The sequence below is a fragment of the Lepidochelys kempii genome, chromosome 2, assembly GCF_965140265.1.
Source record: "Lepidochelys kempii isolate rLepKem1 chromosome 2, rLepKem1.hap2, whole genome shotgun sequence".
Lineage (NCBI taxonomy): Eukaryota > Metazoa > Chordata > Testudines > Cheloniidae > Lepidochelys > Lepidochelys kempii.
The window spans coordinates 195685363-195711807 of NC_133257.1; the positions used below are offsets into that span (position 1 = coordinate 195685363).

Consider the following 26445-nt stretch of genomic DNA (forward strand, 5'->3'; position numbering starts at 1 on the left):
CCCTGTTGACCCTGACGTCAAACCACTGAAGTGCCACACAGGGGCTGGAACCTATTTCCCTTCCACACACACACACACACACCCCCCACCCCCCTGCCCAGGTACTTTTAATAACTCTGCAGCTCAAAGAGAAACTGTGGCACTCAGTACCATTTTTTTCCAGGCTCAGGCCTGTCTTCTACCGAAGGGGCATCATTCCCAACTGGGACTGGCAGGCTCAGAGGCCTGACCAGAAGCTGCACGGGCACAGCCCAACTAATCTGGCCTTCCTCTAACCTGGTGCTCAGGCAAGTGTCTTGCTGGGTTACTGCACTATCAGACCAAAATGTGGCTGTTCTAAGTAAGGCCTTGCCTGGGATTCAGCCATCAGTTTGAAACTGGGCTAATCCCACCCACGCTGGCAGCAGGTGTGGCTATGCTATTGATGTGGGCGGAGGTTAGCAGTTCGGGGGCAGGTTTAAATTTCCATAGGCTATTCCCCCTGCAGGAGGCTATGATTGTGGCCTGGATAGGCTGGGAGTAGCCATGCGGCCAGCAGAGCAGCTGTGCTCTAAACTTCACCCGCAGGCACCTGGAGCGAAGGGGAGGACTATGAATGATAGCAGCAGCATGAGGCTTGCTTTCTCTAAGGAAACACGTTTCCCTAGCAAGGTCCCTTCCTCATTCTGGAAAATTTGTCTGGATAAGAAAATCCCAATGGAAAAAAAGTCTCTAGTTGTTTTATTTACTCTAATAAACATTTGATTTATACAAAACAAACACGGCATAAAATGAAAATAGGTGCATGAAACATTTGCTAAGGCAGAGTATATATCCACGTTCCTATTTCACACATGATGGACAGGTGACATACTCCTTAGCAAAATAAAAATTTCCCTTTACATGTAGTAGTAAAAATGTCAGTAGTGTCAGGGACTACTGGATGCTGTTCCTTGGCCTCTACCCTGGAGTGAGGAAAAACAGGCCATGCTACAATCTTATGCTACTATCCAGTTTGTGAAAATGGTTTGCTTTTCCTCTCCAGGCAGTTACGGGAATGCATTCTCCACAGCCACCACTAGAGGTCAATGGGCCATAGCTCTGCCTAGAGGACACATCAATGGACCACACGGCATTTATAGTAACAACGGTATTGATGTTTGCAGCACAAAGCAGCTAAGCTGTATTCCTTTGGGCCGTAGCGCCACCATTCAGCTAAAATAGTCCCCCTATAAAATCCGGCATAGTATTTTCTGAATTCAGTTTTAGTTGTTGACTTTCTGCACCACTCTTTAAATATCTCTATGTAGTTTATTATAAAAGCAGATACAAAAACATTTTAAATAAAATATTTTCACCATAAATCTTAACTTCTATGTGAATAAACATGTTTCCTATTGATTTATAGCGCAGTCTCCTAGAAAAATATCAATGTCGGTCTGACAAAGGCTTTTATAATTGCACAGGACACACCTCTTTCTCTATATATTTATTAATGGAGAATTGTTTTGTTAATTTCAATGGCACATTTTATTCCTCTGTGAGAAGAGCACAGATCACAGAAGACAGAACCCTTAGGAAATACTGAAAGCTTTACTTTAAAGTCCAATATGAGGCCAACTTCAAATCTAACCCTATTGGAAGGCTAAAAGAATGTAAGCAATGTCTGATGGGTGAATTTTGGAATGCACATTTTGCTAGTCATACTGAATAGCTGGGAGCAGCTCTAACTACGGGGTAGGTGCAGTACATGACAATCTTATGTTAGAGTGTTCGATCTGCATGGGAATTCAGAAACGGAGGACACCGACATTCTTTCCTAGCTTTTGCAAATAAGGCATGAAACAGAGTCTGAACGAAGAAAAACTGAAAAAAGAACTGGGTAAGGTCATGGAGGATAAGTCCATCAATGGCTATTAACCAGGATGGACAGTGATGTTGTCCTAAGCCTCTGGTTGCCAGAAGCTGGGAATAGGCAAGAGGGGATGGATCACTTGATGATTACCTGTTCTGTTCATTCCTTCTGGGGCACTGGCATTGGCCACTGCAGGAAGACAGGATACTGGGCTAGATGGTCTGACCTCCCTATAGCTTTTCTTGTGTGTCAAGAAATTAGACATGCTGTGTATAAAAAGTTTTTTTTACTCTTCATGTATTGCTATAAAAACAAAGTCCTGCCTTTCATCAGAATGTACAGCAAATGCAAAACATCTGGAGTATTATCAGCCTTGCCTGATTTCATAGGGTAGGGGGAAGGAAATGTGTTCCTCTGATATTTTGCAGCCTGCTAGCATGAAGTGTAAGGGAGAATGACCTTTGTATGGAGACACATGTTAAGAGTCAAAAACACAACCCCTATTTTTTGGAATATTTTGAGGGACATAGTTAAGCATCTGAGTGCACTGGTGACCCACTGAACAATACATACAAAACCTTTTGAAACCAGCTGCAGAAATGATTGCATAGTTACTGCATAACTGAAACAGATTCTGAGGCCCAAATCTATCTGCTGTGAACAAGCTCTCTAAAATACAGAGCAGCAAGATATGTATAAGTATGTGATTTGAAAGCCTCCTTTCTATTGCCTATTGTTCCTATGCATTTGGTGAGGTGCCTAGCACGTTGTTGCTGGTATCATGAGAGACCTCTCCCTTTGTTTCCCTAATGGGCAGGGTTCTCGTAGGTACTAGTAGTTTCCTGGAAGCACATTTTACTCTCTCCAGAGTATGGCTGTATATATAAGAATAGCTCTTCTGTAGTTATATACAGGCATTAATAAAGTGCAAATATTATTGGCTATTGTCAAATCTTGTTTCCTGAGGAAGTGCTAACACAGCTTAGCCATGACAAGATCTAAGGCAGCCACGGTATGACACCAACTCCCTATTTTTGGTTCCCACAAATTCTTGTCCCTCTCTGGAGACCCCACTTAAAAGGAGTGGCAAGATCCTCAGTACTACAAGAAGCAAGTCCAGGCATTGATCAGGACCTCTTCTTTTTCCAAGCTGCATGAGTTCAGGAGCACCCTCCCTCCTTTACACAAGCCTGAGCTGTTGCTACTTGGTGGTGGTCACAGAGCAGTCTTCTGGGATTTTCTCCTCTGAACAACTTCTTCCTGAGAGTCTGTCCTGGTGCTCAAGCTCATTGAAACGCTCAGCCACGCACTGCGCAGTGAGTCGGGCTTCAGGGTCGTGATCCCAACACTCAATAAGAGTCTCACACACCATCTGGATACCCTGCAACGGGCACAGAAACACCAGCAATGAATTCCTTTACAGGACAGTTAGGTCTCAGGCAATACAGACACTTGTGTGTGAGTAATTTTGTGCAACTTCTTAGGTGAGCAAAGTTACTGGCGTACGTAAGTGTTTACAGAATTGGTCTCATAATCATCGGATGTGAAGTGTAGGGAGAACTCTATATAAAAATACAGCACTGTTTACAGCAGAGTTACTACAGGTTTTGGACCATTACTGTAGAATAAAATACAGTGGACCACTACTGCAGAGTCCAGCAGTGTGTTTCAGAAGTGTGCTATGGTACATGATAACCTCACTATTACTGGTCAGCTGATCATGAAGAGGGTAGTGGGAAATCTGGAGCAAAACTTAAGTATCAGACCCCAGTTCAGGTCCTTGTGGTTTCTTGGCTCTATGTAGAAACAAAAGCCCTGATCTTGCAGACACACATTACTCACAGGTATTTGGGTGTAACTGCAACGCTGCTGCACATGTTTACTGGAAATAAAACCAGCTGTGTCTTAGCAATATCTGTATAAACGAGATATTTGCCAGGAAATTGTGTGCTTTGCTTTCTGACACTGAAGATCATTAAGCAGGATTTATATTAACATTTTTATTGAAAAAATAACACTTCACAATACCACATTAATTATATAATTTCCCTAATTGGTGATGTTGCCTGATGTCAATGTTACTAGCAGAACGTTACTGTCTGTATACAAATAACATTCATTTTCTGCTGGCATTGAAATCACAATCAGTAAATTAAATTAAATATTAAACATTAACTTGGAATCAATAGTGCAACGAGTCCCATTAAGGGGGAAAACATTGCAATATGTAAATCTATTCCAGAATGTTATCACTATGAATAATGGGTTCATTACCAAAACACAACTGCAGATGAAGAAAATGAGTATGAAGGAGCCATTACAGTAAGAGCAGCTTCTACTGATTTCAAAATTAGTATTAAAGAATTCTGGGGGTAGATCCCCACCTGGATAAACTGTGATAGCTCCACTCAAGTCAATGCCCTGCTGAATTTTAGGTGGCACCGCATGAAATGTTGAGAGGATTTATAGGGTGGGAACCAAAACTCCTTTTAGTAAAGCTCCTTACCAGTGAGATCAAATCCAGTGCTGTCAATTTCCCTAAATTATCCTTTTGATTAAACCTCACTTATGGCCAGATTGTGCAGAGCCCCTGCAAGTACAGAGACCATGCTCTTCCCCGTCTGCGGTTGTAGGGGGCCTGTTGGATAAGCACCGGCGGGCCGCAATCTCTTCATAATGGTGTCGTGAGGGAGCAGCAACTATCCTGCCCCCTGATTCCACAGGGCAGCAACTAGTGAGAAGCACTCGCCTGTTGCTGGACAAGGGGCAAAGTGTCCTGAGGGTTCTCTAGCAATTGCTCTAAGGCTCATGGGGCATCTGCAGCTCTAGTGCTGGCAGCAGAACTGGAGTGTTTCCCTGCTCCTGTTTCTCTGAGACAATCAGGCTGGTTCCTGCCCTCATTTATTTGGCCCTACTTCGTTAGTGACTGGTGACTGTGTTCTTCTGTGAGCAGCTGTCAGTTTATTTCACTGATGTGATCGACAGGCTCAGGACTGGGTTGTCTGCTTCTGTGGTACCAGCCAGAGCAGGCATTGAGAAATATACAGCCTTGCCTGGTTTTCAGACAGTTTCACTCCGGACTTGTCTGTACAGTGCCACAGTCCCGTCTCCCAGGGTGTGAACTATACAACGCACTCTTTTACTGCACGTGTAGATTCCACTGGCTCAAACTACAGGGTACCTAGTTTGCATTGACATAGTCTGGTTTCGAACAGGCCCATGTTAACACACACTAGGCACTTCTGAGTCTGAGCCAGCAGGGTCTATACAAGGCAGTCAGAGCGCTCCACAATTCACACCCCTGTAGTCCAGACTGTGGCAAGTCCCTACTGAGGTTTTGACTGAGATGAGAGGGCTGTGACTAACCATATGTGAGACCAACCAGGTTCTTCAGGACCGGTTAAGGCCAACAGAGAGGTTCAGAGCTCACAACTGAAGAGGATTGTTAATGCTTCCATTGCAAAGCCCTGAACGAGCTGAGAGACTGTCCTTCCTCTGTTGCCTTAACCCATCAGATCAGCTGGCGTGCTCTTGCTGATGGTCCCTAGAGAACAATTCGGAGTCTGACAGCAGTTATTTCTCAGCTGAAGGGAGCCTCATATGGAATTTTCTCCCCTTTGACCCATCGGAGCCTGAACTGGGAGTGCTTTATGGGGCAATATATTCCACTGAGATTTGGCCGATTGATTTGGGTGTGGTTTCTAGTTAATGTGGATCATTTAGGGTAAAGACTGTGTCTCCTGAGGCCACGGGTGCAGTAGAACTTCACTGCCCTTCACTAATGGGGTGGGGTTGGAAGAGGAAAGCCAGTGCTGAGCAATGGGGTGTGTGATGTGGATGGGCAAGGGCAGCGGCACCAGCACCGCCAGCCACTTAAGAAACTCTCACCCTTTTCTTAACAGCTGGTGCAGCCTGTTCAGCCCTCTGGACACCAGGGCACTGGATGAGGGACTGTGTCTGGACTGAATCATCCCTACTCAGGGCAGTGGCTGAATGCCACAGTCTCTTGCATGGCATGTTCTTACCTGATGGTTGAGCCAGGAGCTAGGGATCTCTGGACGCCCTCTATCTCGCAAGACATTGTCCTTCATGCTTTCTACACAAGGGTGCTCTCGTACTTTAGAACCAAATGGGGGCTCGTAGTCTTTCACTTCTGCCAAGGGAATAAGTAAACACAAAGAGACTCAGATGGGTTTGCCTGTTATATTGGTGTCAAGAGCCCTTTACAGAAGTAGGATCAACTGTTTAACTGCCACAGCCCATGGTGTACCAGCTGACCAGCTTCAAATAAAGCCACACCTGTGGCTTTTTCTAAAATGTAAGTCTATTTTTTTTCTTTTTCCTGGCAGGCTCATTCTATCCTCATTTGCATTATGCCCCAATAATTACTCACTTTAACAGCAATCACCACATCATAGTGACTCTCAACAATTTGGGAGTCTGATCCAGGAGTCCACATTCAGGGAAGAGCTTTGCCTGAGGAGAAACTGCAGGACTGGCCCCTTTGGGCTGACCTAGTTTGCAAATCTAGGGAAAACACTTTGAGGGTGGACATCCAACTGAAATCTGTCTAGGGTTTACCTATGAATGTGACTGGTCTCTAAAGGATAACAGTTGCTTGAGAAATTCAGAGGTGCAGCTTATTAAGGCAAGAAGCAGTGCTGATAGGTGGAGTACAGGCTTTCCTGGTCACTACAGAGAAATGATCACTGGGAGAAAGTAGTGTACTTTTTTTCCCCTCTCCAAAATATTAATTTAAAAAGGGAGCGGGGGAGATAGATTCTGCTCTATTGGAACTATGTAGTTGGTCAGAGTCTTTCCACTCTAGTTTTTGTTTGTGTGTTCCATATTTTTGTGTATGTGTGTGTGTGAAGGACTAAGCCCTACGGGACCTTTGGAGAAAATTCAAGAAATCTCTGGGAGTGGCAATATTACAGTAAATGCTGACACAATCTGAAAAACGCTGTGGATTCTTTAGAAACAGATGGAGAATTTACTCCCAGGGACATGCCTAATGACATACTGGTACTGGATAAAGATTTATGAGGTTGGCCTGTTCTATTGCCTATTGTTTCATTCCAGGAGTTAATTGAGGGCACTTTCAAAATGTGACCTATATTAGAAAAACTGAAATGTAATTGACAAGATATTCTAGTGACTGCATTTAGATACCTAGAAGATGCACAAGAAGGAATGGGATGAAGAATAAGGGCATTATAATAATGCTGTAGGATAAATCAATGGTACTGCCTCAGCCGGAATACCGTGCAGCACATCTTGCAGGCTATTTCAAAATTTAAAATTGTTCAGAGAAAGACGACAAGAATGATCCAGGGCCTGGGGAAATTCTTGTATGAAGAGAGATTGCACCATTGGAAACATTTACGTTAGAAAGGAGACGAATAAGAGGGGACATGATAAAAAGTGCTTCATATAATGAATGGTACAATAGAGAAGGTAGAACATGAACTTGTGTTCTGAGACAGGGAGAACAGAAGAATAAGGAGACATTCAATGAAGCTGAAGGGTGGCAAATTCACCGGATAAAGGAAATACTTTTTTATACAATACATAAGTAGTCTGTGGAACTCATTATTACAGGCTGTTGTGGAGGCCAGGAATTTAGCAAGATTCAAAGAGGAATTTGATATTTATATGAATACCAAAAATATCCAGGGTTACAACGCTTACTGATAATGACAATTTATGGAAGGAATATTAAAGCTCATGCTTCCGAGCTTAAGCCAATCTCTAAATACTGGAGATCAAGATGAGATCTAATGTGGGGGCAGGTTATCCCACATATGCTAATGGTGGGGTGGGGTTCTTACACCTTTCTCTGAAGTGTCTGGTACTGTCCACTGTTTGAATACTAGATCAACTGGCCCATACGTCTGATCCAGCATGGCAGTTCCTAAATTCTTAGGAGTTTGTCACTGTCTTTAAGTCTTGAATATAATTAAATAAGCACTCAATTAAGGGCCAGAGTCTTCCAGTCTTGCTCCTGCTGATTAGTACCTTGTTCCACAGATAGTACCACCAGCAGAGTAAGACGGCTCAACAGGAGTAGGGCTAGCAGAGTGTAGCCCTTAAAACCAAATGGAAACTGCCATCTTGACAGTCTGATGCCCATGAGTACAATGCAATGCCTGCACAATGAAAAAGCAGAGACATTCAATTTCCAAAATTAATGAGCAAATCTAATTAAAATCAATATCAGAACCATGCAATACCTTGGAAAGTGTTCTGTTTTGTCATGAATTCTAATAGGATTGGTGTTCCCTGACTGCTGATCTATATGTTACTACTATTTATCATTTGACAATGGCAGTGCCTATGCACCCTGGTCAAAGGATCACGGCCCTATTGCAATATGTACAAACAACACAGAAGACGGTCCCTTTCCCAAGGCGCTTACAGTCCTAGTCAGTCAGGACATGATAGGAGGATAGAACAGACGAAGGCCGGCGGGGGAGGGAGGGAGAGTAGGAGGATGAAACCATTTCCTGCTGGAAAGTATCAATAAAAAGGCAGCCTCATTAAGAGACACCAGCACCATCCACTGTTATGGGGGATATAGTGAGACAGTTGTTTGCAGTGTTGCTGTAGCCATGTTGGTCCCAAGATATAAGAGAAACAAGGTGGGTGAGATAATATCTTTTATTGGACCAACTTCTGTTGGTGGAAGGGACAAGCTTTTGAGCTACACAGACGTGGAGGCTCATGGTTCAATGCTGGATACTCTTAATTTTTATTATGTTAGAAGATAGCGAATGGTGCATTTCTCAGGAGGTGATCAAGAATCTTTTACTTATGATTCAAGTCAAGCTCTATGTGAATGGAAATTCAAATTCAATTAAATATACAAAAACATTTTAACTTTGTTAAAATAAAACTACCTTAAATGTGCTGGATACACAAGAAAAACGTTTCTCATAGACTATCAAAATATGTTTTGCATTTAAAGCTAACTTATTTATTAAGCAAAGGAACTATAATAAAGAATTAAAGGAGAGTAATGCAAATCAGCCTGGGTTTATGGAAAATACATACTGTCAGACTAACTTGGTATCTTTTTTGATGCGATAATAAGTTTGGATAACGTAATATACCTAGACTTCTGTACAGTGTTTGACTTGCTTCCGCATGACATTTTGATTAAAAACTAGAGCAATATAAAATTAACATGGCAGACATTAAATGGATTACAAAATGTCCAACTGATAGGTCTCAAAATGGGGAATTGTCATTGAGTGGGTGTGTTCCAGTGGGGTCTTGCAGGGACTGGTTCTTGGCCCTATGCTATTTAACATTTTTATCAATGATCTGGAAGAAAACATAATATTGTCTCTGATAAAGTTTGCAGGTGACGCAAATTGGGGAATGGTAAATAATGAAGGGGACAGGTCACAAAGAATGTAGGCCATACGTACAGAATGGGGGACTCTATCCCAGAAAACAGTGACTCTTAAAAAGATTTGGGGGGCATGGCGAATCATCAGCTGACCATGAGCTCCCCATGTAAGTCTGTGATCAAAAGAGCTAACAGGGGAATCTCAAATAGGAGCAGAGAGGTTATATGTTTGGAACTGGTATGACTATTGCTGGAATATTGTGTCCAGTTCTGGTGCTCACAATTCTAGAAGGATGTTGATAAATTGGAGAAGGTTCAGAGAAGAGCCACGAGAATGATTAAAGAATTAGAAAACATGCCGTATAGCGATAGAGTCTATCTATTGAGTTTAACAAAGAGGTTAAGAGGTGACTTGATTTCAGTCTATACGTATAGAATCATCGAACATCAGGGTTGGAAGGGATCTCAGGAGGTCATCTAGTCCTGCTCAAAGCAGGACCACTCTCCCATTTTTGTCCCAGATCCCTAAATGGCCCCCTCAAGGATTGAACTCACAACCCTGGGTTTAGCAGGCCCACGCTCAAACCACTGAGCTATCCCTCCCCGCAAGTAACAACATGGGGTACAAAAATTTAATAATGGGCTCTTCAATCTAGGAGAGAAAGATATAATTCAGTTGAATGGCTGGAAATTGAAGCTAGACAAATTCAGACTAGAAATAAGATGAAAACCTATAATAATGAACCTTTGGAATAATAATAATCAGTGGTCGTGGTGGATTCTCCATGTTTAAATCAAGACAGGATGTTTTTCTAAAAGATCTGCTCTAGGCATTATTTTGGGGAAGTTCTATGCCCTGTGTTTTAGAGGTCGTCAGACTACATGATCACAATGGTCCCTTCTGGCCTTCCACTCTATGAATCTGTAAAAGCTTGTCCCTTCTACCAACAGAAGTTGGTCCAATAAAAGATATTACGTCTCCCACCTTGTCTCTCTCATAGTGAAACAGTGTCAGGTATTCCTAAAAGCTTGTTTGAATATGTATATGTCCATCACCCTGCTCGTTGTCTGCCCCTCTGTGCAGATCTCAGGAGTCTGGGGCATGGAAGATGATGCAGTGGAGGAGGTGGATTCCCTCCCACTTCGCCCTATCAGAAAGTCCATTGGCGTTAATGAAAGACTCCCATTGGTCTCAGTGGGTTTGGGATGAGGCCCACTGGGAATACAGGGTGAGATTGGGTGTGGTGACCCTCCCCCCTGCACAGTGGGATAAATGGGCCCTGTTTATTTAACTGTCATTCCAGTGTTCTGCTATTAATCACTGCGTTTTTTCTTTAACACTTAAATAAAAATGCCCAGCTCTTACAAAACACTCTTCATCAGTCGATCTCAAAGCACTTTAGAAAGGAGGTAAGCATCATTACCCCCATTTTCCAGCTGTGGAAACCGAGGCACAGCGAGTCAGAGTCATCCAGCTGGCCAGGTAGAGCTGGGAATAGAACCCAGATCTTCTGAGTCAGATTTCAGTGCTCTATCCACTAGACAACACTGCCTTCTCACAAATGCTGGCTAGCCTGGTGAAGGAAAAAGCTGATCTACATTCTTCTAATATTTCCCCAGACTGATATTACTTCTCTAGTTTACCCAAACCAAAAGGTTGAATAGACTTTTTTTTTTAAAGGGGAAATTTAGGTAAGATGCCTGTTCTCATAACCAACATTATAAGAACATGCTTCTCTTTGTTAAGCTAAACAGCTTGAGCTCCTTGAGTCTATCCCTATAAGGCACGATATGCATCTGAAGAAGTGAGCTGTAGCTCACGAAAGCTTATGCTCTAATAAATTGGTTAGTCTCTAAGGTGCCACAAGTCCTCCTTTTCTTTTTGCGAATACAGACTAACACGGCTGTTACTCTGAAATCTAAAAGTCTTGTGACTCTTCTCTGAGCCCTCTCCAATTTATCAACATCCATCTAGAATTGTAGGCACCAGAACTGGACACAATATTCCAGCAGTGATCATACCAGTGCCAAATACAAGAGGATTGCATTAGCACTTTTGGCCACAACACTGGGAGCTCATGATAATCCAATCTGACCTGCAGATCTTTTTCAGAATCACTGCTTCTCAGAATAGAGTGCCCATCCTGTAAGCATGGCCTGCATGCTTTGTTCCCAGATGTATACATTTATATCTTAGCCCTGCTGCATCGCTGACCATGAGCCACCCGTGGTAAGCCCACACCCCAACCCTCTACCCCAGCCCTGAACCAACACCCCCAAAGCCAGAGCTCCCTCCTGCACTCCAAACCCCTCCTCGCCAGCCTCACCCCAAAGCCCTCACCCCCTCCTGCACCCCAACACCCTGCCTCAACCCGCCGCCCCCTCCTGCACGCCAAATCCCTCAGCCCAAACCCCCCAGCCAGGACCCACCTCCTGCACCCCAAACCCCTAATCCCTGGCCCCAGTCCAGAGCCTGCACCTCCAGCCTAGAGCCCGTACCCCCTGCCACACCCCAACCCCAACCTGCAGCCTTCTCCCACATTCCAAATCCCTCGGTCCCAAAATCCCTCTGTTTCAACCAAAGTTGTGGTGCTGCTCCGGAGCCAACCTCCTCCCCAGGCAATGTAATATTTCTTGAGTACCCCAAGTAATGTCAGCCATGCGCCGGAGTGTCTCTCTCTCCTCCCCACTTCCTCATATTGTATTTGAGAAGAGTTGCACCTGAGCCCTCCCCGGGCCCCGACCAGTGGCAGCTCCATTCCTAAACACAGATGCTTTCAATTTCTTTCTAGAAGGCTGGCAGAGAAACTGCACTTGCTGTTCTCGCGCCAAAGGCAAGACTTTGGGAGGAAAATTATATTTTTTGCAACATGCAGCATCTGGTGCCCAGCTGTTGGGCTGACTGAAATACCAAATACCATATCGGTGGAGTGGGGTAGTTGGTTCTTCCAAAAGCAGTGTTGCTGGGTTTCTAAATATGCCCTCTAAGTTATATGCCAGTGAAAAATCAGACAAACGTTATCCACATCTCTGCCTTCCCCCTCTCCCCCTTGTGCTTCTCCAGATTTAGCACAACAAAACAACAACACTGAACAGCAGGGCCTTTGCACAAAGCTGAGACCCACCTGCACCACTCTTTACAGTGAGATGCTGCTGCAGCTTCCCAGTACAGATGCAACTGCTGGGTTTTTAAAAAACAAACAAAGGCTTCCTAGAAAGGATTCACATCCTAAAGAGACTGTGTGTGACAAAACTTCTGCAGTGAAAGGCCCTGCCATACAGCACCTCCCACACTACGCAATCCTCCACACCCACAAAAACATTCTCCAGAGAAATACAGAGTTCCCTTTGATAAAGCAACTGCCATTCAACTGGGTCAAGGTACAATAACTATTAGGCCCACCTGCTTCCCCAGAAAGTCGTTAGCATAACTGTCGGGACCTTACACTGATTCCTCCTGCTTTTGAACCTCTCATACACTTTCCATAGGGACAGGAATACTGAAACTGTAATCATGTCTTTGCCGGAGAGAGAGGGAGAGAGAGAACTATTTTGGGTCTCTAAATTCCAAGGGCTCCCCTGGACATCCCAACTATATTCACCAGCATCAGTCACATCAACCTACCAAGGTCAAAATTAGGGGTACTTCCTCTCTTGTTGGATTGTGTATCCCATATATGAGAAAGAATGTATTCCTCATGCACCAAAGAAGTTGTGCTGGTAGGAAAGGAACTACTTGTGATGGTGGCAGAAGGTATCAGCGAGAGAGATGGGGGAAAGATAATCATGAACGCTGTCAGGTAATCTGCCAGTTGGGTGCCAGGGTGTCTGAGGCAAGAGATGATCTTTTAGAGACACATGAGAAAACCCACTGACTATGCTACTGCTCTCTGTGAAGAGGGACCCGGGGCGCAGAGGGATAGGAGGGGGAGCGAGTGGGGGGGGGGAGCCAGCTCCAGGCTGGGAAGGGGTATCCACATAGGTTCTACTGCCAGTCCTAGGGCAGTTCCTCAGTGGCTGGTGTCCAGTGCCCCATGTCCCAGCCCCCTTGGCGGCTGGTGCAGTGTGTGCGGACAACCTCCTGCCTAGGTGCAGGTGACCTGTCCAGTCCCCTCACTCCATCTCAGCAACTGGCGTTTGTGCTTCTGTCCCTCCCTGGGGCCAGATGTCTTTGCTGGGACCCATGGTGGCTGGTCATTAAAGTCATTGGGCCAGAGAGGAAAAGCAAGAATGACTCTACAGTTCAGTGGTTAGGTCCTGGGCCTAGGAAGTGGGAGATCCTAGGTCCAGTCCCCCTGCTCCAATGAGTCTTTCATTCTTTATCCACAGTGGAACAGCTTCAACAGTAGAGACTGAGGGAGGTCCTCTGCAGGCTATGCCATAGCCTAGTTGTTAGAGCATTCTCCCGAGAGGCAGGAAACCCTGCTCTGTTCAAATGCTTTCTCCCCTTTAGGCGGAGCAGGGAATTGAACCTGGGTCTCCCACATCCTAGGCAAACACTCTAGCCACTTGATTAGAAGTAATAAGGTTGGCGGCACCACCAGCAGCTGCTGCTGCCACCTGTGGCATGCGGCAGGCTCCTAACTCCTTGTTACAAGAAACAATTGAGGTGCCTAAGCCATCTGACTCCAAGAGAGCTATTCCCCATCTCTTTGGCATCTCCTACTGGCTAGCTTAGGTGTCTCCCCACCTAGCGTGCACTGGTTGTTGTGGATCCCATTCTTAGGCACCTCTCTCTCCTCATGTGGTGGATAGGGACCCTAGGCACCTAACTCAGGCTTTGTGGATCGCAGTGTGGTGCCAGTTTTCTAGTTGCCTGAAAGGGCTTGCAACACTCAGTGTCCCAGTGTTTGAATCCCTTGGGCCCAAGTTCTGGGAGTTATACTTCAATTATTAGGACAGAAGCTTAAGGCTTGGCTCTATCCCTTGTGACTAAAAGGTCACTCCAGATCGAGAACAGTAAAATCTTTATGTCACACCATCATGTTGTAGAATTACACTTCCTGGGAAAATGACTGAAATCAGGAAATAAACAAGTTCAAGAAGTCTGTTTTTGGAGACAAGCAGTGATTGAGGGGTAGGATGAAAAAAAGAAAACCAGGAAGTGGGGTTAAGATCCATCAAGAAAGAGCAGGGATGTTGGGCCAGATAAGAAATGTTAGGAAAAGGAAAAGCTTATGTGCTTATTCTAAAGGTTATAATGGGTCACTCTCTTCTAGCTGACAAGCTGATCATTTTTCTTCCTTATGAAACTATACTCATATCCTCTTTTAAGCAGCTGCCTTGTGAGCAGAGCTTCAGTGAGGCTTGCTTTCACCACAAACACCACTCCACTGTACTCAGCAAATATCAACAGGAAAGGACCTCAGGCATCAGCAAAAGGATGAAAGATTCCTGAACAAACAGCTCCCATATATATAAACAACAGTGAGTTGCTAAATGAAAGAAACAGAGAGTGTTCAAGAGACAGAGCAAAGATCCTGTATTTCTGCTTTTAAAATTCATCATTGTTGTTTATGAAATACAAATTAAAAAGGGCGAGTGGCATCAATAAATGGCCTGTATTTATATATGCACAGCACCATAAGAGTTAAATTAGGATGGGCTTGTCTTTAAAGATGCAAGCTTGAGGTTAAATTATGGAACCACAAAATGTTTGTCAAGCGATACTTCCTTGAAGTATTGGAATAGTTTTTGGATTTTTTTTTTTTAATGCTTTGAGCCATTGCATATTTGCTTTGCAGGTTTCCTCACATAGTTGTTCCAGGGGCGAATCCATTACCCAGAGCCCAGGCCACATTGCAGAACTGCCTGCTCAGCAGATACATAGAGAGGCTAGAGTGGAGGAATGCTCCTCCGACCTCCAACCAGAGGTGAAAGTAAGCCAGTACGTCCCAGTACGGCGTACCGGCAAGAGCCGGTGCACTGTACTGGGGCAGTCCAGCTTCCTCAGGGGGCAGCCCAGCTTCCCCAGGGGGCAATTTAAAGGGCCTGGGGCTCCCAGCTGCTGGAGCCCCAGGCCCTTTAAATTGCCTCCAGAGCCCCACTGCTGGAGCCCTGGGGTAGCGGCTGCACGGCTCCAGCAGCTATTTAAAGGGCCTGGGGCTCCCCTGCTTCTACCACCCGGGCCCTTTAAATAGCCACTGGAGCCCCACCGCCGCTACTCCAGGGCTCCGGCGGCTATTTAAAGGACCTGGGCGGTAGAAGCAGGGGAGCTGCGGGCCCTTTAAATAGCCCCCGGAGCCCTGGAGTAGCGGTGGTGGGGGTAGCGTGGGCTCCAGGGGCTATTTAAAGGGCCAGGGCTCCAGCTGCCTCTGCTGCCCCGGTCCTTTAAATAGCCACTGGAGCCCCACCGCTTCCCCAGGGCTCCGGCGGCTATTTAAAGGGCCAGGGCGGTAGAAGAGGGGAGCCTCGGGCTACTGCTGCTACCCCCGTGGGGGGGCAACCTTACAGGGTGGTCTGTGGCTCCCTCTGACCCCTGCAACCCCGCCCCTTCTGCCCTAGGCCCCGCCTCTTCCAGGGGCCAGAGCTGGCCCCAGAGTACCGGTAAGTCACTCGACTTACTTTCACCCCTGCCTCCAACCATGATGCAGCTGTGAAGAGACCGTTCCAGCTCAATAGTAGAGAAGTCTTCACGGACAAGAGGACCCATGAAGCAGCAGATCTGCAGCCTGATCGTGTCTCCCTCCCATTCATTCATCTGCACATTGCCGAGCAGGAATCCCCACATTGTGAAACTCTGCACCTTGCTAGGTTGTCCCCTCTCTGTGCAGTCCCTTGAAATACTACTGCTCTGGTTCTGCTGGACAAGGAGACCCCATAGTTTTGGAAGAAGTGACAAAATTTGCTTCCTAATGCATATTTGCCATGATATCTGTCAAAGTTATCTGCAACACCTCTGTTACTCAGTCCTTCTGTGCAAGTGTCAATGTACCAAACTGGGCAGAAGCTTTAGGATGGACACAAATGTTCCATAATGCTATGTATGATGATGACACCAGCACATTTTACTTGTAACTTAGACCAGAGGGGAGACAAAGCCAAGGCCCTGTGTACGTCATAGCACATTGAATATAAATTCTGTGGCCAGGCTCCTGGTTTCTATGCCATACATAGCTTCATACTGAAAATTTGGGGGCAGCTTTAGGTATATCAGAAATGGAGATTTAGTTTTAATGAACTACATCTGAAAATGAATAACACAGTAGACATTCTTTGTGATATTTATTTTGATGTTACATTCAGTTTATTTTACTCTGTCCCTACATCTTCAATATCCCTTTGTTTTTTATACTTACAATGTGTTACTGTATTATAGAAGTTGTCAGGAGTGCAGTTGAGCTTTTGGCACCCATCTAAGGTACGGGAGAAAGATTAGGACTTAGGGATTTACCCAGGGAAGTTTCTGCTAAAATGATCAGTCATAAATAGGTTTCAGAGTTAACACTCCAGGGAGGTGGGGGGGCAGTTTACAGACCTATTGCTTCAGACTGTATTGTATATAGAATAAGCTCAGAAGAAAAACTATTAAAGAGGCATACAATGCCCAGGGGCTGCAGGATAATTCCTACAACAATTAAAGAGATAAAAATGGTCACAGTCATTCAAGCATATCGAGCCAAAACATTCCTTTAATAATAAAACCCCATCGCACGTACCTCCAACACCATTACAACGAGAAGTCATTTCCCACAGGACCAAAGCCATAGAATACACATCCGTTTGCTTGAAGGATTCGATGTTGTCCAAATTCATCCTGGATTCCAGAACTTCAGGGGCCATGTATCTCGCTGTGCCAACCTGTAGCCATGTATAAAAGGAACAGCTCAAGCATGGAAACTGTAGTTCACATTTTCCATTCTATTGTAGTTTTGTTTCCATTTCAACCACAGCTACATTATTTGATTTTTAATAAGGAATACGGACCAAGTTCTTTGTTGCTCAGAGAATTTGGCATTATACAGACCACCAATCTTCTTGCATCCCTGTGAAGGAGTAATCTAAGGTTCTAAAAAAATCCAATAGTGGCTTTTCATTGTGGGATTTCACCAATGACTTTTCCTTTTTGTTCTTTGAATGTTTAAAGAGGTAAGCCCGATTACTCAAGAGTTAAAATTTTTTCCATACATCCAGTGCCTTTCTGTGGGTTTCAAATGAATATGAAATATATTACGTTCATTCTCACTGGATGTTATGACGCTAGCTGTTCCCTTTGCTGATGATGGCACGGTTTAAAAAGCAAAGTATAAAAGATATGCAAATATTTAATGTAGAATCAGGTATCTGAATCAAAAACAGAACCTGAGGCTTTGTTTGAAAACCCCATATCATAAATTTTATACGTGTCTAACAATTTTCAGTTTTCTTCAGCTTTGGCATTGCTTGGATTGTGACCATGGTATGCAGATGGCAAAATATTGATTATAGCTTTTATCAGAGGGGAGGACTTTGGAGGTAATTCTTAGATATCTCAAGAGTTACTTGCAAATTACAAATTCTCCATTGATTAGATATCTAAAATCTACCCTGAAAAGCCCTAAACATATTAAGGGCCTGATCTTGTAAAGACAATCTCCAGTGGGACTACTCACATGCTTAAGCATGTGGGTAAGTATGCAGGATTGGGACCTAAATTAGCTATTTGAAGACTGACATACAGCTGTACTGTTCAGAGGTGGTGACAGTTTTACATGACACAACCAATCTTGAAACCTGTGCAGTGGGGCTGCTCAACGTTATTTCAAACAGTGATTTAATATAAAATTAGACTGTAATATTGGAGGGCATTACCCTGCACACTGCAGACTTAATTCTCTGTTGCCCTTCAATGTATGTAGCCATTTATACCACTGCTCTGTGCCATTCTGATCTGGCAGCACTTCAGACCCACTTGTCACCAGTGCAGATGACTACACAAGGGTGCATGGCAGTGGAGAATCAGGCCCTATAACTTAACTGTACCACCTAACATGTAGATGAAATAAAAAACTTCAATTCACATAAAACCAACCACATTTCCTTACTGTTTAACATTTATCCCCCACTCCCCAACCCCACTGTTTACTGTCCTTTGTCTAAATTTCAGTTCTAAACAATCTGAGTCAGGGACTGTCTTTCTATGTCTGTGCAGCACCTAGTGCACCGTGAGAGCTACTGGAATACAAATAATAAACTCAATCTAATTATTTCAAAAATCCTATATGTCAGTAATGTTTGTTAAAGAACACAAGGAAGGCATGTTGGCAGAGAAAGCAGAAGTGAAGGCAATGGTTGTTAACCAATCTGCTCACTAAAACTCTCCCTCCTTTGAGCGGGAGTATGCCTGCCCACACGCTGACATATAATTAAGGCTAGTTTATGTCATGGAGGTCATGGAAATTACGGAATCCCTGACTTAAAGAGATCTCCACGACATTCTCTGCCTCAGCCCCAGGGGCTGTGGGACTCTGGAGCTGGCAGCTACCGGGGCCCTGGCAGGGTTCCAGTGACAGGTGACAGCAGTGACAGGGGCCCTTGCAAGGTTCCAGCGACAAGTGACAGACTTCTGAGGGGACCCTCCTCGGGGTTCCAGCGATGCATGGCAGGGGGACACCTCGGGTGAGCAGCCGGGGGTATCCCATTTTGTCTTTGGGAAATATGGTCACTCTGTAGCTTCCAGCTGCCCTGGGCAGAGGGGGAACCCCACAGCTCCAAGCCACTGCGGTGGCAAGGGAAACCATGGAGCTGCAGCGGCAAAAGTCACAGACAGGTCACGGCTTCTGTGAATTTTTGTTTACTGCCCGTGACCTGTCCGTGACTTTTACTAAAAATATCCATGACAAAATCTTAGCCTTACATATAATGAATATACCTTTATTTTGTGAAAACTGCTTTTCTTTTCAATTCTTTCCTATACAGAACTTCGAAGATGGTGCTGACATTAACACCAGAGGAAGGCTCAGAATCAAGTGTTGTCAGTAAACCTCTTTTGTCTCCAAATATTGCCTACAGGTAATAGGTGGACTGAAAATGGAATATAAAGACTATAGAGGAGAAAGATGGTTTCTAAGGTCATTGGTATTATATATATTCAATAATAGTTAAATCCATGCTATAGAGCTGGTGGCTGGTTAGATGAGAATTAAATCTGCTGTAGGTTCACCACACTTACAATGACTTTGCAAAGTACACTTCGCCTCAAACATTACATCCTAGAGCTGGTCAGAAAATGGGAAATATTTTCCACAAGAAGTTTAGAACGAAACAAAAAACTTTTCTTGAATGGAAAATTTTGGCCAACTCTATCACAAACCTTTAAAAATTGGACTTTCTGGTAGGAAAGGTCTGAGTCTATGGACGAAATTCAGAGGTGATGTGTCCAGTGGTGTAGTGTCCTTACAAACATACACATTATCTTACTTTCACTGAGATTCCCTTACACTTCCCATACATTGACATATAATGAATACAACTTCCTTTTGTGAAAACTGGTTTGCTTTTCAATTCTTTCCTATGCAGAACTTCTAAGGTGGTGCTGACATTAACACCAGAGGAAGGCTCAGAATCAAGTGTTGTCAGTAAACCACTTTAATATCCACTTTGTTGCAGTGTAAGGGAGTCTATGTCAAGAAGCAGGAAGAAGTAGGGTGGATCTACTTTATAGTATCTTATACCTTCTCTTCTTATCTCTTCTCAGTGTGTGAATGACACCAACTCAGAGTCCTTTACACATAAGCAGAGTGGAGGTTAAGTAGGTCTAAGGGACACAAAGCGTAAGGGGCTCTGAGTTACACCACATTACACATCACTTCCGAATGTGGCCCTATTGGGTAAATTCTGCTGTCAATTATGCCAGTGTAAAGATGATACAACACCACTGAATTCAGTAGGCTTACTCTAGTTTTGCTCTAGTATAAAAAGGAGTGGAATTTGATTCTATGTGTAGATTTTTTTGTTTTGAGATCACTCCTCCCAGCTTTGAATAATAACCCCAATCCTACTGAAGAAAATGCTTAAATGCCCATTGATATAAATAGGATCAGGACTGTTATATATTGACTTTAAGGGACAGATCCTCAGCTGGTGTAAAGCAGCCAAACTCCCTTAACTCATATGGAGCTATGCTGATTGACTCTGAATACTCTCTAGCCAAGAAAGAAAATGGTCCCATACAAAGTAAAATTATAGTGTGAATGAGTACACTTTTCCTTTGCCCAAGCATACAACCTGTGGAGCATAAACTGTTGAAAGACATAATTATATGTAGGACCTACATTAGGACCTAATCTATTTGATACACAGAGTCCATTTACAATGAAGGAAAATTCACAATAACAACGGATATTTACAAAAGCACTTATATAACCTCACCTTCAAAATACTCTACAAACCATTAAGTAATCCTCCAACCCATGTGAAGTAAATAAGTATTATCCATATTACACAGTCATAAATAACTGTGGAATTATAGCACTTGGGCAATTTCAGATTTGCCTGCATTTGGAGAAATTACCATAATCCTAAAAAGGTTTCTCAATGGTGTTTTAAAGTTATAGCTATCGATTGATCTCTGGGACAGGTTCTGATCTTATTTACACTGGTGTAAATCATAAGTAACTTCACTGAAGTTTATGGAGTTTCATCACATAAAACTATTTTAAGATCAGAATCAGGAATTGTGGCACAAGATTTCAAGAATTTAAAACACACCTTCCTAATATTTTTTGCAGCAGCCCAAACAGTAGCCAAGTAACCCATATGCACTTCAGGGTAAGTTCACATAGGATGATTGTACTGTATGTGCATAGAATACTTGATCATAACAAAACTGCCATATGGCATTACTCACACTACTTCCTTTATGTCCATATTTGAGCCTCTTTATTTATGAGTGCTGTCATTTATTTCTAATAATTATTTAATAGCTATCATAGCAGTCATTTTTCCTCCTGTCCCAGGAAGTGACTCAGACTGACACACCAACATACACAATATAAGCTACTCTTTAACATTTTAACTTACCTGCCCACTGTTAGCCAGATCGTCCACAGACAGAGTAGGATCAAGCCTCAGAGATAACCCAAAGTCACAGAGGCAGCAGGTTAGATCATTTTTCACTAGGATATTGGAGCTCTTTAGGTCTCTGTGCACAATGGGCGTTTTGGGTCGACCACAAGGCGTGTGGTCACTATGCAGGTGGGCAATCCCTCGGGCCAAAGACCCACCTAGCTTCCATAGGTCTTCCCAGCTGATGATGTGTCGTGTGAGATATTCCTGCAAGTTCCCTCTAGCATGGAAGGCGGTGATCAACCAGTATTGTTTCCCTAGCTCTGTCTTACGCTCTTCTGCTGTCAGGAACTGGAGGATGTTCTCGTGCTTGAGGTTTATATCTGAAAAAATGTCTTTCTCCGTCTTCCAGGAGGCATACTCTTCATAGGGGAAGATCTTGACAGCCACGGTTTCAAATTGCTCAGATGTGTTTTGCTTCAGCTTGGCCTTGTACACTTCAGCAAATCTGCCTTTGCCCACGAGGGTGTCTAGCTCGATGGGCAGCAGTTCAGTGTTGTGGTTGATGTTGTTGGCACAGGTGGAGCTGATGTCTGAGCGGTCGTCATCTATCATAATGGCACAAGCATCACTGCAGTCCTTATGTTTCCTGGGCTTTACATTCTTCTCCCATGCCTTGTTGAGCTTCCTTCTCCTATGAATACGGTAGCCATAAAAGATAATGTTCACAGCAATGGTGATCACGAGTAATGGAATGAGACTTTTAAGCATCACTGTAACAGTGTCATCTGTGTCTGGGGAATCTGCTGGAAGGAAAAGAAAATCCTGGTTCAGATTTACATACTAGGAGATAATAGGTATGGCACCTGGTAAAGTGCAGTTTAAACATACTAAAATTAGAAATGTGGGTTTTTTTGTTTTTGTTTTTAAAAGAGGACAGGGTGTGAGGAATTTCACAAAGTTCCATCAATTTCCCCCATTTTTAAATTTAAAATTTCCAAATTCAAAGTTTAGTTGAAATTCCAAACATCAAGAACTATCAACCAGCTCCAGTTAAAATAAACAATCATTATGGTTTCTGGGGCAAGTTTATGAGGGACCTACCATTTTATTTGTCTACAGAGTATGATGCATAACCTCCTGCACCGTGTAAATAAATAGCAAATAACGTTAATTTACTATGTTGTTACACCACAATATTTATTTGTAAACAGGGCTCATTTGTTTTACGAACCACCGTGTTTTGGACTGGCACAAAGAAAATATAGTCATTAACATACATGTTTTTTAAGAGGTCATTTTTCTTATGCATTTTGGATGAATCCTGGCCCTGTTGAAGTAAATGGTAAAACTCACATTGAGGTCGACGAGGCAGAATCTCACCCTTTACCTTTTGGCACCATCTAGCACACTGGAAGCTTATTCTTAATAAATCTATCCATTTAGCAAGTAATGACTTTAAAATATTTCTTTTCTCTATTTAGAAGTGGACAGGTTCGATCAATGACCGATTTCAGCACCTGTCTCCGAAAGGTTGCCAGTTCACATCCAATAGCTATTGGTAGGGCCCTACCAAATTCATGGTCCATTTTGGTCAATTTCACGGTCATGGGATTTAAAAAATTGTAAACGTCATGATTTCAACTACTGAAATCTGAAATTTAACGGTATTGTAATGGTAGTGGACCCAAAGAGGAGTTGCGGGGGGGTGTCACAATGTTATTGTATGGGGGGTGCGGTTCTGCTACCCATACGTCTGGCAGCAGCACTCCCTTTGGAGCTGGGCTACTGGAGAGCGGTGGCTGTTGGCCGAGAGCCCAGCTCTGAAAGCAGTGTCCCGCCAGCAGCAGCGCAGAAGTAAAGGGTGGTGATACCACACCACGCCACTCTTACTTCCACACTGCTGCCTGCAGAGCTGGGCCCTCCATCAGCAGCCGCCGCCACTCTCCGGCTGCCCAGCTCTGCAGGCAGCAGTGCGGAAGGGTGGCGTGCTAAGTTCCCTGCAAGCTGCACAGCCATGTGGCCACGCCGCAAGCTATCAAGGGCCGCACAGGGTTGCTGTGGCTGGGGAGAGATGCCTCTCACCCAGCCCCGAGCTGCTGAGGCGAGAGAGGGCTGGGGGGAGTTCTCTCTCTCCCTGCCGCAGCTCCGGGGGCAGCCTGCACCCCAGATCCCTCATTCCAGGCCCCACCCCAGAACCGGTACCCCCCCCTCACACTCCAACCCTCTGCCCCAGCCCTGAGCCCCCTCCCACACCCCTAACCCCTCATCCCAGGCTCCGCCCCAGAGCCTTCACCCCTAGCCGGAGCCCTCACCCGCTGCACCCAACCCTCTGCCCTAGCCCTGAGCTCCCTCCCATACCCAAAACCACTCATCCCCAGCCCCACCCCAGAGCCTGCATCCCCAGCCAGAGCTCTCATCCCCCACACCCCAATCCTCTGCCCTAGCCCCGAGCCCCCTCCTGCACCCCGATCCCCTCGGCCCCACCCCCATCACACATCACCTCCATATTGGTGCACATACCAAAATTCATTCCTCACATGAATGTAAAAAATTAGAGGGAACACTGGATGGCATGGTATTGCCACCCTTACTTCTGTGCTGTTGCTGGCGTATGCTGCCTTCAGAGCTGGGCGCCTGGCCAACAGCCACCACTCTCCAACCGCTCAGCTCTGAAATCAGCACAGAAGTAAAGGTGGCAATACCACAACCCCCCTAAAAATAACCTTGGGGCCCCCCTGCTTGCAACTCCCTGTTGGGTCAGGACTCCCAGTTTGAGAACCACTGGTCTCCCCTGTGAAATCTGTATAGTATAGGATAAAAGCGTACAAGAGACCAGATTTCATGGGGGGAGACCAGATTTCATGGTCCGTGACGCGTTTTTCATGGCCAGAAATTTGGTAGGGCCCTAACTGTTGGTAGTGACTACATGGAATAGGTTTTTCAGCCAGGCTTCCTCTTGCATAGGCACAAAATTGCACATGCATGGACACCCCCCACTTGCAGATGCAAACACCAGTGCACACACTTGAAAATGTCTAACACCAACACATACACGCATGCACCCACAAACCCTGTTAGGACAAAGGTTGTGTTGCAGGAGTGAATTCTAACGCTTGCACATACATAGGTGTTCAATTTTTTTTTTTTTTTTTTTTACATACACATTCAGGTATTGGTTGCTGCGTAGTAATAGTGTATGAATTTCTGGGCACACATATGGAGGTTGGGATTGAAAATGTATTTCTAAATGTCATTATCATGAGAATGAGTGGCGGGGGACTCAGTCCAAATTCCTCAGCTGACCTAGTCCACATCACATCACACAACTGGTGCTAAGTGATTAGCTTTTTAGCAGCCTCAGCAGATGTGACAAGAATGAGCTACCCAAATAGTTGATTTTTTTTTATTTAAATTGGATTTCTATTTTATTTAAATTATAATGTTTTTCTTTTTAAAATTAAACCTGTTTACAATGCAATCTGAATTTAATACTAAATACGTTAAGACCCTAAACTTCTTATCATTTAGTTTGTAAACTGAAACATGTTGTGACTAGAGAAGTTTATGTTTCCAAAACATTTAAGGTTTTGTTTATTAAAAATAAATTTTATATATTGTTTTGTGTGTGTGTTTAAAGTCCAGTTACCATCCTCATGCAGCTTGACACGAATCAAGAGGAAAAAAGTTAATTATCTAGTAAATAAGCAATATATTATTTGCTATTTTCTAACATACTGAAATGTACAATAAGAATCAAAATATTAAGCTATCTAATTGTTTAAACAAATGTATATAGTTATAGTGTACCCTCTTAGGCAGCAAAAAGATATACCAAAACTAGTATAAAGGCTCCATTTAGTTGAAATCAACATATTTTAATGGTTATATCAACCAGTGAGACTGCGTTTTTCTTTAGAAAATAAATTAAGTACAAGTGGAAAACTTGGGCTTTCCACTTGGTGATTTAAATAGTCTTGATATTAATCAATCCACCTTGTCCTCTGCCCCCTAGAACTGAGCACTCTGGTAAGAAGGGAAGCTTGCACAATCAAACCGCCTGTTATGAATATACTGAGAACCATGTCAGTCTCACACCTTTCACGAGCATGCAAAGCACTGTTGAAAAAACTTTAGGGAAGGAAGGCAGCCTTCGTTTTATTGCACGCCATTGGATTTCTATGCCTGGTTTGGTGCATAGAAATGTCTTCTCTAACCTCATTTCTGACTTTGATAGAGCTCATATGAACGATGTTATCTCACTCACTGATTACAAGAGTCCCTGGGAATCCAATACAAGTGGATGAAGACAACCCATGAATGGCTTGCATTGGCAGTGCAACTACCTCAGGTTTTGTATACCACGGTAAATAAATCAGTATGACAAAGGAAACCGACATAGGCTCTGAGAAAAAGATGCCACTAACTATGCAAGAGTTAGCTACTTTTCCTCCACTTTCTCCATACTGTGTGATGGATAGAAAAGCCTCTCAAAATGACATCCAGCAATGTGCAAAAAAGGAGCAGTGTACAGTTAGAATGAGTGGAACATGCAACCCCAAAATCTGACCAAAATTCCATCCTATATCATGGATATAGATTTCGTAATAAAGCAGACAGGAATCCTCAGCTGTTCACAAGGCAGCGAGTGACAGAAATATGAGAAGACTTTTAAGAAGAAGAGCAAATTCTCCTGTATTGGAAGACCTGAATATTAGGCATGGCTCTGTTTGAAAAGTTTATCAATCATGTGTAAACTGAGTAACTCAATCCTGGATTGTCTGATAGGGTTTCAAGTAAGAGGAAGCTTATTTCTGTCTAATATTGACATTCTCACCCATCAAAAGTCATTAATGCATTATTACAACATGTACATTTATCAAAAGACAAGAATCTCCTTTCGTATTTGCAATGGGTTCTTCTAGCCCATGAGCAGGTCCAAGAAAGAATAAAGAAAAACAAACACAGGGACAACAGAACCAAATACTATGGAATTCATTCCCTCAACAAAAAATATTATCAGTATGTGTCTATACTGAGAAGTTCATTGCACATTGCGTTCTTCTGCTTCGCAACACACTGCAGAGAAAACTGGAATTTGTTATGGAATTTATTGAAGAAGTACATTTAGACAATACCATCCCACTGTCAGTAAACAGAAGTTCCATGTTGCCCATTCCCTTGTGTGTTCTGTGCTCTTAGAAAACCTACCATGTAAAGATTTAGGGAAATCACCCAGCAGGGAGAACTGAACTATTCATTGGAATGATTT

General features: G+C 43.8%; 1 protein-coding gene across 3 annotated transcripts in view; it reads right to left on the bottom strand.

Moving 5' to 3' along the window:
* Window positions 1–703: 703 nt before the first annotated feature.
* TGFBR2 (transforming growth factor beta receptor 2) overlaps window positions 704–26445 on the bottom strand; it is a 78942-nt gene continuing 53200 nt past the window's right edge. For 2 of the 3 annotated variants that reach the window (XM_073333373.1, XM_073333375.1), the window contains 4 exons: window positions 21189–21979; window positions 16847–16988; window positions 5860–5987; window positions 704–3215 (listed from right to left, as the gene is read on the bottom strand). In XM_073333373.1, the coding sequence (XP_073189474.1) occupies window positions 3036–3215; window positions 5860–5987; window positions 16847–16988; window positions 21189–21979 (1241 nt within the window). In that variant the 3' untranslated portion in view covers window positions 704–3035. The remainder of the gene's footprint in view (window positions 3216–5859; window positions 5988–16846; window positions 16989–21188; window positions 21980–26445) is intronic. The other variant, XM_073333374.1, reaches the window with a different exon arrangement.